General features: G+C 42.6%; 1 protein-coding gene across 2 annotated transcripts in view; it reads left to right on the plus strand.

Annotated features, from left to right (window-relative positions):
- LOC120052391 (non-muscle caldesmon-like) overlaps positions 1 to 20221 on the plus strand; it is a 46077-nt gene that overhangs the window by 15513 nt on the left and 10343 nt on the right. For both annotated transcript variants that reach the window (XM_038999265.1, XM_038999266.1), the window contains exons 3-8: positions 7170 to 7602; positions 7760 to 7905; positions 8148 to 8400; positions 9566 to 9703; positions 11871 to 11914; positions 19742 to 19823. In XM_038999265.1, coding sequence (XP_038855193.1) covers positions 7170 to 7602; positions 7760 to 7905; positions 8148 to 8400; positions 9566 to 9703; positions 11871 to 11914; positions 19742 to 19823 — 1096 coding nt within the window. The remainder of the gene's footprint in view (positions 1 to 7169; positions 7603 to 7759; positions 7906 to 8147; positions 8401 to 9565; positions 9704 to 11870; positions 11915 to 19741; positions 19824 to 20221) is intronic.

Below are 20221 nucleotides of genomic sequence, written 5' to 3' on the forward strand. Positions count from 1 at the left end.
AATACCGATTGTATTTTATAAGAGAGTTGTTATAATTTTGTTAAGAAAGACTTAGTAAAGACTGAAGCTACCGTCTCATCATGTAGGTATTGGACAGCCTTGAGGTTAGCCTAGCATCGTGTGAAACCGAATGAGAATTGCTTGGGAAAGATTAACGAGTTCATGTTCCCATGGGATATCGGTTACTGCTAAAGAGTACTGTCTGTATTGATAGCTGTGCTTGCTGTGGATCTTGTGAGGAAACCTGCAAGGAACTGCCATACTTCACTGAGGGAATATCGACGAGTAGTGAGTAACTACAACGGTGGGGTGCTTTTGGACTTTATGTGTGTCTTCATTTTTTTGGATCTCCAACGCAGCCTACATATTAAGCAAACTTGAAATAATTTGGACATGGGTTGTGCACGACTCATTGGGGTTTATTAGTTTTATTTATTTTGATGTGGTGCTTTGAAAATGTAATAATACACATCTTGAACCTTATGTATGTTGCCTTGGAGTCATTTACTGTTTCAATTTAATTTAATACATGGGAAAGCATATCCTTATACAATAACAGAAATCTATAATCATTCCATCCGAAGTTAACACCCTAGTTGTCATCACCTTAGATAGTTTACAATAGGGATTCTTATTGGAGATGTCCTTCTCACCTAACATCCCATGTTGTTGAGATATTCTATGTAAGTTAATATCGTGAGTCAAATTCGAGCCTGGTGAGAGGGTTACATACATATTACCTCAATTACCTCGATTAACCTGTACCCCCACACATTGACTCGGTACCGGTACCCCCTGTATATTGCCTCGTTATTGTTATTTTATTGTGTTACTTTGTATTCTATATATTATATTGTATTTGTTTTATTTAAATTTGTTTTGTATATATTTTATTACTTACTTACAAAAAAAGTCAGTAAACCTTTCACACTAAGGTCTTCACCTTCACAATAACATTTGATTTGATTTGAGTTTGGTATTCTGTCCGAAAATGGCACCCTATCCCCTATAAAGTGCACTACTTTGACCACAGCGCTATGAGTGCACATTGTAGGGAAAAGGTTCAATTTCAGACGTAGCCTTGGTCTCACAGCATTTCTCTACATGCCTCAGATGTTGAGTTATAGAATAGGGGAGTGGAGATGACTGTAAAACTCACAGTTATCCACTTATTTTACCAAATAGGATTCCTACCATGGTCCTCACATTACTGTCTACCATGGTCCCCAGATTACTGTCTACCATGTTCCTCACAATACTGTCGACTATGGTCCCCAGATTACTATCTACCATGGTCCCCAGATTACTGTCTACAATGGTCCCCACATTACTGTCTACCATGGTCCCCACATTACTGTCTACTATGGTCCCCACATTACTGTCTACTATGGTCCCCACATTACTGTCTACCATGGTCCCCACATTACTGTCTACTATGGTCCCCACATTACTGTCTAGCATGGTCCCCACATTACTATCTACCATGGTTCCCACATTACTGCCTAGCATGGTCCACAGATTACTGTCTACCATGGTCCCCACATTACTGCCTAGCATGGTCCACAGATGACTTTCTACCATGGTCCACAGATGACTTTCTACCATGGTCCCCACATTACTGTCTACTATGGTCCCCAGATTACTGTCTACCATGGTCCCCACATTACTGCCTAGCATGGTCCCCACATTACTGTCTAGCATGGTCCCCACATTACTGTCTACCATGGTCCCCACATTACTGTCTACTATGGTCCCCACATTACTGTCTACCATTGTCCACAGATTACTTTCAACCATGGTCCCCACATTACTGCCTAGCATGGTCCCCATATTACTGTCTACCATGGTCCCCAGATTACTGCCTAGCATGGTCCACAGATTACTTTCTACCATGGTCCCCACGTTACTGCCTACCATGGTCCCCACATTACTGCCTAGCATGGTCCACAGATTACTTTCTACCATGGTCCCCACATTACTGCCTACCATGGTCCCCAGATTACTGTCTACCATGGTCCCCACATTACTGTGTACCATGTTCCTCACAATACTGTCCACCTCCTTCCCTGCAGTAAGTCACCGGCTCTTAAGCACTCGTTACAGAAATCACTTAATGCCGGTTGACGGAAGCTAGCTGCTCTCGACTCCCAGGTGCCAGTTCATTTGTCCAGCTGTGTTGTCTCTGGTATGGGTCTCTATAAGCCCTGTTGTCCTCGTAAGCCCCTTGTCTGTCTGTCTCTCTCTCCCCTGGTATCACCGTGTATCTTTTATGCTAAAAGAACCCAGGGCTGATTCAGTGTTCCTGCCAGCTCTAATCTCAGTTAATGTTGTTCTTACTTCAGCCCACAGTTCCTCACCACTCCTCTCCCAACCCAAGTGTTTATTTGGGGAAATCAGGTGTCGACTGCCTACCATCTCACCACACGCACGCACACACACACACACACACACACACACACACACACACACACACACACACACACACACACACACACACACACACACACACACACACACACACACACACACACACACACACACACACACACGTTAGCTTGTAGCAGTGGCTGTAGAGGAGAAACAACAACACCAGAGCCAGTCTACAAGCTGTTCCAGCTGTTTCCCTGTGTTGTGTGTGTTTCGATCTGTGCCTGATGATTTTCATAGACAGGCTCAGCAGCAGCTCCTGTCCTCATCTACACCTCTCCTTCTGTTACCCACCTCCCCTCCACTCGCTGGGCTGCTGGGAGATGGCTTTGTTAGCTGTGTGTTGGCCACGTCCGCGCTCACCGACACTGTAGTTGACATATACTGTAGCCTTTACTATAGAACCCATGTTTTATACATGTAATAAAACCCATGTTAGCATTTAGTTGGACAGTGTATACCATGTGTATCCTGTACATAATAATACAACTAATAAAACTAATGTTTGACACATACTATAGAACCAACATTGACCCATACTATAGAACCCATGTTGACCCATATTATAGAACCCATGTTGACCCATACTATAGAACCAACATTGACCCATACTATAGAACCCATGTTGACCATATCATAGAACCCATGTTGACCATATCATAGAACCCATGTTGACCCATATTATAGAACCCATGTTGACCATATCATAGAACCCATGTTGACCATATCATAGAACCCATGTTGACCCATATTATAGAACCCATGTTGACCCATATCATAGAACCCATGTTGACCCATACTATAGAACCCATGTTGACCCATACTATAGAACCCATGTTGACCCATACTATAGAACCCATGTTGACCCATACTATAGAACCCATGTTGACCCATACTATAGAACCCATGTTGACCCATACTATAGAACCCATGTTGACCCATACTATAGAACCCATGTTGACCCATACTATAGAACCCATGTTGACCCATACTATAGAACCCATGTTGACCCATACTATAGAACCCATGTTGACCCATATTATAGAACCCATATTGACCCATACTATAGAACCCATATTGACCTATGCTGTAGATCCATTGTTTGGCACTTTGGGATGTTTCACACCAACCAAAACACCTCTTTGGTGGTCATATTAGGAAGCTGTGGTCCTCTCTCTACCATCTGACTCAGTTTAGCTTTAAAAGATTGTAGACCTCCACAAGTCTGGTTCTTCCTGGGGAGCAATTTCCAAATGCCTGAAGGTACCACGTTCATCTGTACAAACAGTAGTACGCAAGTATAAACACCATGGGACCAGGCAGCCGTAATACCGCTCAGGAAGGAGACGAGTTCTGTCTCCTAGAGATGAACATACTTTGGTGCGAAAATTGCAAATCAATCCCAGAACAACAGCAAAGGACCATGTGAAGATGCTGGAGGAAACAGGTAGAAAAGTATCTATATCCACAGTAAACAAGTCCAATATCGACATAACCTGAAAGGCCACTCAGCAAGGAAGAAGCCACTGCTCCAAAACCGCCATAAAAAAGCCAGACTACGGTTTGCAACTGCACATGGGGTCAAAGATCGTACTTTTTTGAGAAATGTCCTCTGGCCTGATGAAACAAAAATAGAACTGTTTGGCCATAATGACCATCGTTATGTTTGGAGGAAAAAGGGGGAGGCTTGCAAGCTGAAGAACACCATCCCGACCGTGAAGCACGGGGGTGGCAGCATCATGTTGTGGGGGTGCTTTGCTGCAGGAGGGACTGGTGCACTTCACAAAATAGATGGCACCATGAGGAAGGAAAGGTCAAGGTATTGGAGTGGCCATCACAAAGCCCTGACCTCAATCCCATAGAACATTTGTGGGCAGAACTGAAAAAGCATGTGCGAGCAAGGAGGGCTACAAACCTGACTCAGTTACACCAGCTCTGTCAGGAGGAATGGGCCAAAATTCACCCAACTTATTGTGGGAAGCTTGTGGAAGGCTACCCGAAACGTTTGATCCAAGTTAAACAATTTCAAGGCAATGCTACCAAATACTAATTGAGTGTAAGTAAACTTCTGACCCACTGGGAATGTGATTAAAGAAATAAAAGCTTAAATAAATCATTCTCTCTGCTATTATTCTGACATTTCACATTCTTAAAATAAAGTGGTGATCCTAACTGACCTAAGACAGGGAAGTTTTACTAGGATTAAATGTCAGGAATTGTGAAAACCTGAGTTTAACCTTTCCGCTAGCGGAACCCCTGACAACATTCCGCTGAAAAGGCAGCGCGGGAAATTCAAAAATATTTTTCAGAAATATGTAACTTTCACACATTAACAAGTCCAATACAGCAAATGAAAGATAAACATCTTGTTAATCTACCCACCGTGTCCGATTTAAAAAAAATGCTTTACAGCGAAAACACAACATATGATTATGTTAGATCACCGCCAAGTCCAAAAAACACACAGCCATTTTCCCAGCCAAAGATAGGAGTCACAAAAAGCAGAAATAGAGATAAAATTAATCACTAACATTTGATGATCTTCATCAGATGACACTCATAGGACATCATGTTACACAATACATGTATGTTTTGTTCGATAATGTGCATATTTATATCCAAAAATCTCAGTTTACATTGGCGCCATGTTTAGAAATGCCTCCAAAATATTCTGAGAAATTGCAGAGAGCCACATAAAATAACAGAAATACTCATCATAAACTTTGATCAAAGATACATGTTTTACATAGAATTAAAGATACACTTGTTCTTAATGCAACCGCTGTGTCAGATTTCAAAAAAACTTTACGGAAAAAGCAAACCATGCAATAATCTGAGACGGCGCTCAGATAGAAACAACATTTCTCCGCCATGTTGGAGTCAACAGAAATACGAAATTACATGATAAATATTCCCTTACCTTTGATGATCTTCATCAGAATGCATTCCCAGGAATCCTAGTTCCACAATAAATTGTTGTTTTGTTCGATAATGTCCATTATTTATGTCCAAGTAGCTACTTTTGTTAGCGCGTTTAGAATGAATATCCAAAACGCTCATGCAGGTCCAGGTGAACTTCGGACGAAATCTTCAAATAGTTATATTACTGGTCGAATAAACGTGTCAAACTAAGTATAGAATCAATCTTTAGGATGTTGTTATCATAAATATTCAATAACGTTCTAACCGGAGAATTCCTTTGTGTCTATAGAAGTAATGGAACGCAAGTCGATATCATGTGGAATGCGCATGACCAGGACCTGGCACTCTGCCAGACCACTGACTCAAACAGCTCCCATCCGGCTCAACATTACAGTAGAAGCTTCATTCAACGTTCTACAGACTGTTGACATCTAGTGGAAGGCGTAGGAAGTGCAAACAGATCCATATCCCACTGGGATTTCAATAGGCGATGAGTTGAAAATCAACCAGCCTCAGAATTCTTACTTCCTGTTTGGATTTTTTCTCAGGTTTTTGCCTGCCATATGAGTTCTGTTATACTCACAGACATCATTCAAACAGTTTTAGAAACTTCAGAGTGTTTTATATTCAATAGTAATAATAATATGCATATATTAGCATCTGGGACAGAGTAGGAGGGCGCATGACCAGGACCTGGCACTCTGCCAGACCACTGACTCAAACAGCTCCCATCCGGCTCAACATGACAGTAGAAGCTTCATTCAACGTTCTACAGACTGTTGACATCTAGTGGAAGGCGTAGGAAGTGCAAACAGATCCATATCCCACTGGGATTTTAATAGGCGATGAGTTGAAAATCAACCAGCCTCAGAATTCTCACTTCCTGTTTGGATTTTTTCTCAGGTTTTGCCTGCCATATGAGTTCTGTTATACTCACAGACATCATTCAAACAGTTTTAGAAACTTCAGAGTGTTTTATATCCAATAGTAATAATAATATGCATATATTAGCATCTGGGACAGAGTAGGAGGCAGTTCACTTTGGGCACACTATTCATCCAAAGTGAAAATGCTGCCCCCTATCCCTAAAAAGTTTAATGGATTTGGCTAAGGTGTATGTAAACTTTTGACTTCAACTGTACCTTAGAGAGCTATTTATAACTTGTCAGAATTGTCCAGATCTACTAGTCTATGTCAGCTCACGTTTTTTTATTAAGGTTTTTAGCCCATATTGTTGTAATTGTTTTGTCACTCAAATATCACATGAATATACATTAGACATGGCAAGATGTATAGAATTGCAAGAAAATTTGCTTAAAATGGCAAAATGTTCTTTGGACCCCATAACAAAATGTGTAGAATTGCAGGAAATAAACTTTAAACCTTCAACATATTCTCTCCACCAACAAGAGGGGTGTGAACAGTTTGTGTCATGAACAGTGCCTGTGCCCATAGAAATAGACGTGGTGCGTGCGCACGCGCAGAGTGGTGGCGCGGGTTGTTTCCCAATGCTGGAAGGGGGTCCCCGAGTGAAAAAGTTTGGGAACCCCTTGGTTAAGCAATCCTTGCATTCACATACCCCTATAGTTCTTTCATGTTATAAACTGAAGCTAACAAAGTCTACTTCCCTCTCAGACTAGCGGTGAGTTTCCAAAACATTGGTAGTACTAAGATCCCATTTCGTCCATTGCCTAACAATGGACTTAAGACGATCTTAGTGCTACAAAGGTTTTGGAAACTCAACCAAGATTAGCTCATGATGCTCATCTGAATGGTGACCTAACCTGTTCTATCTCTCCATGCTCCTCTTTGTGTCCCAGGTATGAGAGGGATCTGAAGCCCAGCAGCAGCTCTCCCTCTATGGAGGAGGACGAGGGCTTCAGTGACTGGACCCAGCGGCTGGAGAGACGCAGGCAGCAGGCCCAGCGTATGGAGGAGCTCAGTCAGGCCACAGTGGAGCAGGACCAGAGGCCCCTGAACGGTGCCGCAAAACCCCCCACACCACATACCCTCTCTGGCTCAGCCACCCCCACCACATCCACCTCTCGCCAGCAGAGACACAAGGCAGAAGTGGAGGATGAAGAGGAGAAGAAGTGGGGAAGAAAGGAAAGTGAGAGGAAAGGGAGGGAGCGAGAGGAGGAGGTGGTTAGAGAAGAGAGGGAAAGAGAAGAGGAGGCAGAGAAACAGAGGCAGGAGCAGATAAGAGTGCTGAAGAAGAGAGAGGAGAACCAAAGACCTGATGCTGGGGAGAAGGTACTCTTTGGCATTACTGATTCAAAAAATATATATATATATTATAGGCAAATATGTGATTAATTAAGAAAATGTAAATTCTGAATATGATTATTCAAAAATGTATGTCGTTGAAGTAGTCAACTTTGGAGATGTTAAATGTTCTTTGCAACTCCAGGTGAAAGAGAAGAGCAAAGAGGTGAAGGTCTTGTACACATCCAAAGTCGTCCTGCATACAGAGGCAAAGCATGGCAACGTCAACGGAGACACAGCTGGGGAGAAAGTGACATCATACATGGTCAAAACCAAATTAAGTGCTCCCAGGTAAATAATGGCGTATTATGGTATATGGATATGTCTCACCAGACCTGCTTCCAAATTCAGTTACATGGCAAGCAAATCACATCGCAATTCACATTGTAACTCAGAGATGTTTCATATTCTAAACCATCAGGATGGTGAAAACTATTAGGAGACGGAGACATCTCTTCAAATCCTCCTCCTCTATATATCCACCTTTGTTCCTCCATGCAGTCATCCTCCATCTCTCCCTCCATCTCTCCCAGGGCTGTGGTACAAATGGCAGCGGCAGAGGCTGAGGAGGAGGCCATCTTGGAAACAGAGGCCAAGCTGGAGAAGATCCGACGGAGCCATGCGGAGAAGGAAAACCAGGAGCTTGAGCAGCTCAAACACAAGCAGGTTGAGGCCGAGCAGGAGCTAGAGGAGCTGAAGAGGAGGAGGGAGGAGAGACGCCAGGTCAGGAAGGAGGAGGAGCGCAGGAGCAGAGAGGAGGAGCAACAGCGTCTAGCCAAGGAGGAGGTGATGGTCAAGTACTTTGTAGACATATTATGATGCCTTAAGATACACACACAGAAATAGATTACATGGTGATGGGCATTCCGAGTCTTTTCATTGAGCCCTTCATTTAGCTCCCAAATGGCTCTTTGTTCAGTAGTGCTTAAAAATGTACTTAGAAGCATGAAAAAGTAGGAAATTGTGAATGTAAACCGTAATATCTGCCTACCATTATGTCCGATCGTGAAATGTGAGTTCAAATTAATTTTTACCTGACCAAATTATTAGATCGCCTGCCAATAAAATTACAATCATTTTTTAAAGCACTGCAAAAATGTGCATGGACCTGAATGAGGTGCTCTCCCACTATCTATTGTTCCTGTAGTGAGAATGTCCTTCAGGGAATATTTTTTACAAGTTATCTGCAGATAATCGTTGTCTGGTTCTTTCACCGATTTTAATTTCTGACGTCCACCAAAAAGATCTGTTTAAAAAGAGTTGTTCATTCACAAATGACCCATCACTATGTTAAACACATACATCACACATGCAAAAGGAGCTTTAAATCAGCTAAGCAGCTATTATTATTTTATGTATTATTTTTTATTGAACCTTTATTTAACTATAGGCAAGTCAGTTAAGAACAAATTATTATTTACAATGGCCTACCAAAAGGCAAAAGGCCTCCTGCGGGGATGGGGGCTGGGATTAAAAATAAAAATAAATTGTAAAGCCTACGGCCATAAGATATACAGCAGCTGAATGTAGCACTCACTAAATGAGCCACCCCTTTGCCTTATAAGCTTTCCAACAGGAGTCTATTATACATTATAATGTAGCTATTATCACATGTGGTACACTCTTAGAAAAAAAGGTGCTATCTAGAACCTAAAAGGGTTTTCAGGCTGTCCACGTAGGATAACCTTTTGAATAACCCTGATTGGTTCCTTGTAGAACCCTTTTAGTTCCAGGTAAAACCCTTTCAGGTTCTATTGGGAAACCTTTCCACAGAAGGTTCTACACTGAACACAAAAGGGGTACCTGAAACCATAAAGGGTTCTACCTGGAACCAAACAATTTTCTCCTATGTGGACAGCCCGAAGAAACCCTTTTGGAACCCTTTTAACTAAGTGTAGACAATTGTCTTCTCTTCTTGGGCAATACTGAACCATTGTGTCTTCATGTACAGGAGGAGAAGAGGAGGATGAAGGAGGACATAGAGAGGAGGAGGATGGAGGCAGCAGAGCGGATGAAGAGCCTCAGTACCTCCAGCGTGGACGGAGATGAGATGTTTAGCCCGCTCAGTCCCAAAGGCTCCATCTACAAGGTAGATACAACCTTGTCTGTTTCCTCTGTCTATGTAGCCACGGTTTGTCGTCATTGCCCATGGTCATATATGACAAGTACTGTTCTTATGATATGATAATGAAACCTTTGTTTTCAGTATTTTTCCCCAAAAATAAATTGTTCAAAAAGACTAAAATGTGACTTTATACCATCTTTACAGCCGTTGTGTTCAGTTTTAAGCCTGTAAGTTGCATGTGTGTGTTTTAAATGTCAGAATTTGCCACAGTCTCCACCACAATGCTTGTAGTGTGATCAGGTCACACACATTTACATATGGGTTTACGTTCTGTGTGTGCGTGTGTGTGTGAGACATGTGCAGCTTTGAAGTCGATCAGTATTCACTGTTTTGTGTCAATACCACCAGGTCTCTGTCTGTGTGATGTTAATTTGCTCTGACAGCATGTCTCTACGTACCTTCATTCCAGTGAATGAAAAAGGCAGAGACCATACTATGTCACAGTTTTTCAGCCCAAGGCCAAACGGTCGCTGTGACAGCCTGTGTTTACACTGTTCTGTGTTACTGTCCTTAACTCCTTCCACCTTGCTCTGTAAAAAGTAGGGTAGTAAGTCATTCACTTAGTTAATATACAGATGTTCTGTATACAGATACAGATATACTGGCGGCAGGTAGCCTAGTGGTTAGATTGAATCCCCGTGCTGACAAGGTAAAAATCTGTCGTTCTGCCCCTGAACAAGCCAGTTAACTCACTGTTCCCCGGTAGGCTGTCATTGTAAATAAGAATTTGTTCTTAATTAACTGACTTGCCTAGTTAAATAAAGGCTAAATTATTATTTTTTAAATAATAGTTTCCATGGGTTCATTTGTTTGGATTTTAGCATTTACACTGCATGGCATGTTGTGAAGTGTTGAGTATTGTACTGTACTCCTGCTTCTTGTATCATTTCATTAGACTTGTTGCCTGTCAGATACATTCCACAGGATTTATAATCCACTCAGATCCCATTAGGATATGTAGCCTAATCACATTTACTGGCTTTGTGTTCTGCCAGGAGATTCCAGTAAGGACCCTAGATAACCTTTTAGAGCTGGATGTCATTTCTAACACCCCAACCCTATGAGCCTGCTTTATGAGCCTGGCTCAACTCTGACTTTAATATATCAGTCAGATCATTGAGATAGCTAATTACATTTTTACAACCAGATGTATATATCATGTAGCTCTCATCTGTCATAAATGCACTCGCTGCATGTAGCATTCAGTCGCCTTATTGTCTCCTTGACAGGCAACAAGTTCAGCTACTAATAATATTATGTTTCCATCCACTATCTCTTTAATATTACGTTTCCATCCACTATCTCTTTAATATTACTTTTCCATCCACTATCTCTTATTTTCACTTTCTAACCCGACTGTACAGGGCTATGTGGTGACGGGGTTGCTGTGGTGGTGTCCTTGGGCCTTGGTCCTTAGTGCTGTCATGAGATTCCCTCTGATCATGTGTGTAATTTTAGAGAGAGAATGAATAGAGTTTGACAGGAGAAAATACATGCTCTGTGAGTTGGGGTCGACATGCTGTGCTATTTGATTCAGGTTCAGGGCTGAACAGTGAACAGTAACATAAGGGATCCTTCTGTGTGGGAGGAACCAGAGCTTGGTGCTGGATCCTTTGAAGTATGACTTCTTTGGCAAGCAAGGGTAGAGGACAGGACATTATGACCCTGCCTCAAACTAGAACCCCTCTCATACAAATATTAGTGTTTTGATTAATGATTAACCTAAGACTTGTAATCCCAAACACATTTTCTTTACTATGATTCAGTCTGTAATGCAGTAAATACACAGATTCAAGGTAAGGAATGGGTTTTGGAAGCCTTCCCACACCCTAATTTCATTATAACTATGCCTGCAGTAAACCTTGGATTAAGGCAGAGTTAGCTTGAATCTCTCTCTGGTAATATAAACGGACAGATACAGGCAGATGGAGACGGTTGATAAAGACCAGTAGAACATTGCTCTGTTTGACTTGGAAGAGATCTCTACTGCGTCAGGCTAAATCCAGGGCTGGGATTAACATCACATTGATCATGAGAATCCCGTCTGACAATTCTAGAAGTCATGGAAGACTTCACTGTTCTATTCTAATTCCAAAACAATCCCCTTCAACATCCTCTTCATATTTTTCAGATCACAGAGAGAACGGAATCCTTGAACCGATCCCTAAAGAAAAGGTGAGACATTTTCACAATATCTCAAAGCAAACAAACAAATTCCACACCCTATGTTGTTTAAATTGTACTCTCACATAGTTTCTTTCTAAATCTTGGTTGCAACTAGAAGTTTACCAAAGTCCCACTGGGTCCCCCTGAGGAAGCCTGGATGGAGAGGTGCTATCTATGGCAGAACAGCAGTTATGCCGGCTAAATGGCTGGTGTGTAAAAGTAAACATAGAAAAAGAGGGCCAGTGGTGACCTCTAAACCTCTCTCAGTGCATCACCTTTGTCAACCTGTGTGATATATGGCTTGGTTAACTGATGTGGGGGCTGGAGCCTGGGCTGGCTGGGTTCTCTCTGATGGCTGGTGAGCTATAGCTCTGGATTGTGGGACTGCGATGCGGCTCCATGCAGTCTGACCACAGTAGTCAGTTATCAGTGGTAAAAAGCTCTGAGCAGTTGGAGTAGTAGAGGCCAGGTCCGGGTGTAATTAATATGGAGAGTGTGAATGAAAACAGGGCGTAATAACGACTTTATCATCCAGGTGCAGGTTTGAGATCTGAAGAATTGAGTGTGACATCATGTTTTAGTCTAGGACGGGGGGAGAGTTCAGTGACATCACTAGTGACAGTTCTTTGATGTGGGTGTTACGCACCCGTGTTGATGTGTGTAAAAACACTATTAGACCAAATCAAAGCATTCTGGAGAAGAAGTTATGGGTGACAGACAGACGGCTTCCTTCGCCCCTTTACTTATAACAGCCTTCTCTCATGCAGTTAGAAAGCATGACATCATTTAGCCAAGCCAATTTGAACGTCTTTGCAGAGCAAAAGACCCTCCAAATAAAGATTTGTGGGCCGTTTATCATGTTAAAACAATCCTGCCATGCCTCAAGAAGCTATTTAATTTTCAAACTAGCCAGCCCTATCAGGCTAATGGCTCATGCCTTTCGTGGGAGTTCTCTTACTAATATAAATAGCTTTGGGGGCCATTTTGAAATGCAGGGAATAAGCTCATCATTTTCAGATGGACCCACTTGGTTTGTTTTTGTTATTAGCGTATATGTCTGACTTTAGCTCTGTGTAGTGGGTTTTAGGCGGCTGGCTGGCTGGCTGGCTGGCTGGCTGGCTGGCTGGCTGGCTGGCTGGCTGGCTGGCTGGCTGTGTGTGTGTGTGTGTGTGTGTGTGTGTGTGTGTGTGTGTGTGTGTGTGTGTGTGTGTGTGTGTGTGTGTGTGTGTGTGTGTGTGTGTGTGTGTGTGTGTGTGTGTGTGTTGTTAAGTATCCCTATACTCCTGTTATTACGGGGCTATCACTCAGTCAAGAGTGCGCATGTGCAGGAAGTGGAGTCGTTGTTGGACCTAGCCTCGAGGGTAATGGCTACTTGTAGTGTGTTCATATAGTATAGTAAACTTTGTTAAACTGGAACCTTGTCGTTGTGTCATTTCGAGTTAACATTGGTAGCAGAGGATGGCTTCTAACTACAACGTGCCACCTCGCTTCGACGAGAAGAGGTCGTACGAAAGTTGGAAAAATGAACTGGGAATCTGGATACGCGTTACTAATCTGGACGCGAAAAAGCAAGCACTTGCGGTGGTATTATCGCTCGATGGAAGAGCAAGAGATACAGCACTGGAAATATCCGTTGAGGATTTGAACAAGGATGACGGTATGGGAACTTTGATCACAGCACTGGATTCTGTATTTCTCAAAGAAGAGAAAGACCGTGCCTACGAGGCATATTCAAACTTTGACAGTGTTACGAGAGATATTTCGGTTGCAATGGCAGACTACATCATTGATTTCGAACAGAGGTACAATAGAATGCGCAAGTACGACATGGTTCTCCCAGATGCAGTGTTAGCGTTCAAGTTACAAGATACTGCCTATCTAGATGGTAGGGAGAAACAGTTGGCTTTGACTGCTTGTACTGTGCTGACTTTTGCATCTATGAAGTCGGCACTAAAAAGAATATTTGGTGAGAAGACGTCTGTCGCGCCAATAACAGATGGAATGCAAGTGAGTGACGCAGCATATTACAGCGAGCAGCACAGAAAAGGCGCCAACAAGTCACGTTCTCAAGACAACCAGAAGAGGGCGCCATTTCCCGGCACAAATCCACTGGACAAATATGGAAGGAGATCGAAATGTGCAATTTGTCAAAGCACTTACCATTGGGTTAAAGACTGTCCTCATAAAAATGAACAAGTTAAACTAACAGAGGAAAATGTAAACACAGAGGTAGAGCAGTGTAACATTACACTGTTTTCAAATGAATCTGATACTGAGATTTTTATAGTTGAATCCTTAGGATCTGCTGTGATTGATACTGCATGCACACGGACAGTGTGTGGTGAAAAATGGCTTGATAGCTATGTCAGTGAACTAAATATGAAGGAAGTACAAAATATGATTGACACACCAAGCAACAGAGCTTTCAAATTTGGAGATGGGAGAATTGTCCATTCTACCAAGAGAGTTAAGATACCAGCAAAAATTGGTCAGACTAAGTGTCACATTGAAACAGAGGTGGTCCCTACAGATATCCCCTTACTATTAAGCAAAGCTTCACTCAAGAAGGCAGGGGCTGTATTAGACATAAAAAATGACAAGGCAGTGATGTTTAAACAACCAGTGACTCTTGAACTTACTACCTCAGGCCACTATTGTGTAAACATTTTGGACAAAGACATCACACAGAGTCCATGCAAAAATGAGATTCTGACTGACACGAAGCACATGGAGATTCTGACAGTCACAGAGAACATGAACACAAAAGACAAACACAAAGTATTGTTAAAGCTTCACAAACAGTTTGGACATGCTACAGTTGACAGACTTCAGAAGTTACTCAGGAGTGCAGGGAATAATGATGATGAGAGTATTTCCATTCTACAGCAGATAGTTAAGAATTGTGAGACATGTCAAAAATACAGCAAACCTAAGCCCAGACCAGCTGTTGGTTTGCCACTGGCTTCCATGTACAATGAAACAGTGGCTGTAGATCTACATGAGTTAGGACCAAGTGTGTGGTACCTTCACATAATCGACCACTTCACACGCTTTAGTGCTGGAAGCATTGTGAATACAAAGAAACCCAGTGAAATCGTCAAGCACTTCATTCATTCTTGGATATGTGTGCATGGCCCGCCACAGAAATTGTACAGTGACAATGGAGGAGAATTCAATAATAATGAAATAAGAGAAATGGCAGAGAACTTCAACATGGAAGTACCGTAATTTCCGGACTATAAGCCGCTACTTTTTCCCACGCTTTGAACCTTGCGGTTTATACAATGACGCGGCTAATTTATGGATTTTTCCCGCTTTCACAAGATTCATGCCGCCAAAAAACTGAGCACCGTCACATAATGTGACGTAAATCGAGCGCGCTCAAACTTCCCATAATTCTGATTACGGTAGTCATTTTGTCACCCTCATCATGGCAAAGACACAGAGAAATTGTCACGTTCCTGACCTGTTTTTCCTTTTTCTTGTATTTATTTGGTTGGTCAGGGCGTGAGTTGGGGTGGGTTGTCCATGTGTTATTTTTCTATGTCGGGTTGTTTGTGTTCGGCCGGGTATGATTCTCAATCAGAGGCAGCTGTAAATCGTTGTCCCTGATTGAGAATCATACTTTTTGTATCTCGTGTTGTATCTCGTGTCTGTATTCGGGTCGTTTCTCTTTTGTCATTTTGTTTCGTTAGTGTTCCGTTTATTTGGTTAATAAATAATCATGGACACAAACCACTCCGCATATTGGTCTGATCCTTCTCGCCTCTCGTCCGAGGAGGAGGATTACGCCGACCGTTACAGAAATGCATATGATGCAGCTTTCAATTTGAAGGCGATCGATCTGGCTGTTGGAAAAGGAAATAGAGCTGCTGCACGGGAGCTTGGCCTTAATGAGTCGATGATAAGACGTTGGAAACAGCAGCGTGAGAAACTGACTCAGTGCAAAAAGACAACAAAAGCTTTCAGAGGAAAGAAAAGCAGATGGCCCGAACTAGAAAATGAGGCTTGGATGACAAGTGGGGAGAAATCCTTCACTAAAACGGGCCGCATGCGAAGAGCAACTTATGGTCAAGTCTGCCAGTGGGTCCTGACAGCGTGGAGCATTGTCAAAAAAAAATAAAAAATCCACTATCATCAACGGGTTTCGAAAGGCTGGACTGCTGCGTATTGAAGAGGGCAGCATGAGCTCAGCGGGGAATTTGCCTCCGGATGAAAGTGACGAGAGCGACAATGAAAACGATCCAACATCGGATGAAGCAATTCTGAGGCTATTCAACTCCGACACCAAAGGAGATGACTTCAGTGGTTTCAGTGCACAGGAGGAAGATAGTGACCAATGACTTTCTTGGTAGGCTACTGTTTACTGCTATTTTTTTAAAATTTTTGTTACAAGCCGTGTTTCGTTAAAGCCTATTTATTTTTGTTACAAGCGTGTTTCGTTTAAAGGCCTATTTATTTTTGTTACAAGCCGTGTTTCCTTTAAAGGCTGTGTAAAGTTCATTTGTTTCAATGTACCGGTAGGCACCTGCGGCTTATAGACATGTGCGGCTTATTTATGTACAAAATACATATTTTTTTTAAATTCAGTGGGTGCGGCTTATATTCAGGTGCGCTTAATAGTCCAGCAATTACGGTAAAGACAACTGCTGCATACAGTCCATGGAGCAATGGACTTCTGGAGAGACACAATCAAACACTCACAGAGATCATGCTGAAAGTGAAGCAAGACAATGGATGTGACTGGAACACAGCCCTAGATTGGGCTTTGATGGCAAAAAACTCAATGCACAATGTTCATGGTTACAGCCCATATCAACTAGTGTTCGGGCAGAACCCTAATCTTCCCTCAGTACTGGTTGACAAGCCACCAGCACTAGAAGGGACCAGTGTGAGTACATGGGTGGGACAGCACCTTTCAGCACTACATGCAGCGAGAAAAGCATTCACTGAAGCAGAGTGCTCAGAAAGAATTCGCAGGGCTCTGCGGAAACAGCTTCGACCCACCGATGAGAAGTACGAGACTGGAAACAGAGTGTACTACAAACGAGTTGACTGTCAAGAGTGGAAAGGACCGGGAGTAGTCATTGGCCAAGATGGTGTGGTGATATTTGTGAGACACGGAGGCATCTTTGTCAGGGTGCATCACTCAAGATTGCGGAAAGTAAATGATCAACAAGATAGAGGGGCTGTTGCTGAGAATCAGTCTCCTAATGAAAATGACAAAAAGGACACAGTAACAGACACAAACCTACCAGATGTCGCATCCAATGATATGGACACTGAAACTGACACAGGAAATGGAGCAGAGACCTTCAACCATGCCACAGGTAATACTGTTGAGGGTTCAAATGATGAAAACATTCAACAACAGCCACATGTGTTAAGAGAACATGGTTGTTCCAATCTGAAAACTGGACAAACTGTTAAATACATGGACAGAGAAAGTGGTATTCCACACACAGCAACCGTCATTGGACGAGCAGGAAAAGCCAAAGGAAAACACCAGAACTGGTACAACTTGCAGTACTCTGAACCAGCTACACTTTCTGGTACAACAGGGTCAGCTGACCTGTCACTTGTAGATAATCTCAGAATTGAACCAATGGAAAATCGAGAAAAACAGAATGACATTCAAAATGATGATGTACTTGAAACAAAGGACGTGTCATTTGACTCAGCTAAGCTAGATGAGCTCAGTAATTGGAGAAAAAATGGAGTGTTTGAGGAAGTCAAAGACATTGGTCAAAAATGTGTCTCAACAAGGTGGGTGTGTACCCTTAAAGAATCCTTAACTGGAATAGTGCCTAAAGCACGTCTAGTGGCTAGAGGTTTTGAGGAGCTGGCTGCTAAAGAACTCCCAAAAGACTCACCGACATGCGCCTCAGAGTCACTCAGATTGCTGATGTCAGTGATCTGCCAGAAAAAATGGAAACTTAATTCCATAGACATCAAATCTGCATTTATGCAGGGAACAGAGCTGTCAAGGGACATTCACATCCGACCTCCGCCCGAAGCTAAAAGTGAAGGAACACTGTGGAAACTAAAAAAGTGTGTGTATGGACTGGCAGATGCATCACTCTACTGGTACAACAAAGTCAAGGCAACAATGCTGAATACAGGTGGAAAAATGTCACAAGTGGACCCTGCAGTCTTCTATTGGCTTGATCAAGACTGCAATGTGACTGGAGTACTTGCCTGTCATGTTGATGACTTTATCTGGGGTGGCTCACAGACCTTTGCTACAACTGTGATTCCAAACCTCAAAGCTGTTTTCCAGGTCGGCCGTGAAGAGCATGATAATTTTTGTTATGTTGGCATAGAGTTTATTACAGTTGATGGAACAATACTGATGCAACAGGAGAGCTATATCAAGAATCTTCAACCCATCCACATGGATTCTTCAAGAGCCGTACAAAGGAATTCCCCTCTATGTGGAATTGAAGCTGATCAATTGAGGTCGAAGATAGGTCAAATTCTATGGGTTGCTAGACAGAGTAGACCTGATGTGATGTTTGATGTTTGCAACTTGGCATCTAACACAAAACACGCCACTGTACAAACCATTCATGAGGCAAACAAAGTTGTTCGTAAACTGAAATCACAACAAGTGACTTTAAAGTTTCAGCATGTTGGAAAAGATGACTCTTTGAAACTAGTTGTCTTCAGTGATGCTTCGCTAGGGAACCTTACAGATGGAGGCACACAAGGTGGACATCTAATCGTGTTAATGGGTGAAGGAGGAAGATTCTCACCTATCTGTTGGCAGTCAAAAAGGATCAGAAGGGTTGTCCGAAGCACACTTGCTGGAGAAACACTTGCTCTTGCGGATGGAATTGACAATGCGATCTTTCTTGCAACTCTGTTCTCAGAGCTTACCACTGGTGAGACAAAACGGCACATTCTACCTGTAGTTTGTGTCACTGACAACTACTCATTAGTTGATGCTGTGAAGTCAACCAAGTCTGTCACAGAGAAAAGACTTCGTCTTGAGATTAGCAGCATCAAGGAACTTATTCAAGCACAGAGAATCCAGCGGATTCTGTGGTCGACCACAAAGGAACAGCTTGCTGACTGTCTGACTAAAAAAGGAGCATCCAGTCTTGTGCTCCTACAGGCTCTCAGTAATGGAAAGTGGCAGCTTGAGTAATACAAATAAAAACTGTCACACAACCCATTTGTAATGGGGATCTTGAATAATACTTGGACCTTTAATTATGTTGTTGATGTTTTATTTGTCTTTAAAGAAAAGGGGGAGATTGTTAAGTTCATGTTTTAAGTATCCCTATACTCCTGTTATTACGGGGCTATCACTCAGTCAAGAGTGCGCATGTGCAGGAAGTGGAGTCGTTGTTGGACCTAGCCTCGAGGGTAATGGCTACTTGTAGTGTGTTCATATAGTATAGTAAACTTTGTTAAACTGGAACCTTGTCGTTGTGTCATTTCGAGTTAACATGTGTGTGTGTGTGTGTGTGTGTGTGTGTGTGTGTGTGTGTGTGTGTGTGTGTGTGTGTGTGTGTGTGTGTGTGTGTGTGTGTGTGTGTGTGTGTGTGTGTGTGTGTGTGTGTGTGTGTGTGTGTGTGTGTGTGTGTGTGTGTGTGTGTGTGTGTGTAGGGGTCCTTCACACAGGGTCCCACTGAACAAGCCTCATATTGGGCCTGATAGACAGTGTTGACAGAAGTCCCTGCAAGAGGCCATGCAATCCCATCCCCTGTCTAATTGCAGTGCAGATTCAAATGAGATAGTAAAACGTTATTGTTTTTCTTCCCCCAACCATTTGTCCTCCTGTGTTGTATTTCACTCTCCTCTGACTGAGCGTCTTTATTTTGGATACAGCAACAGCTTCAAGAAGACACAGCCCCCTGTTCTCCTCGCCAAGATTGATGACAGGCTGGAGCAATACACCACCGCCATCGAGGTTAGCTCCCACCTTGTTTCTGCCCCTCACTCCGTCCCGACAGACAGAGGCCCCATTGGTAGGGGCTGTGATGAAGGCTTTCATCTGGTGACTATTCAGCCAGACTTCTCTTCCACCTTTTCTGCCTCTCTATAGGTGACACACTGTGTCAGTCTCACACATACATAATTATATTATACCTCAGCCTCAGACTCATATCAACCTTAGTAACCAGGTTTCCATCCAACCTTTTTATGCGAGTAAAGTACATGTCGGATAAAACATATCACGACAGGCCTGACGGACACAGCAAATTTGTCTGCAAACTTTCCAAATGTCAACAAAACAAAATACGCTAGATAAGGTGGGATCTTTTTGTGTCTGTAAAATTAATTATGCGAGAAATGGCGGTGGAAATG

This window comes from Salvelinus namaycush, chromosome 8 (assembly GCF_016432855.1).
Source record: "Salvelinus namaycush isolate Seneca chromosome 8, SaNama_1.0, whole genome shotgun sequence".
Classification (NCBI taxonomy): Eukaryota; Metazoa; Chordata; class Actinopteri; order Salmoniformes; family Salmonidae; genus Salvelinus; species Salvelinus namaycush.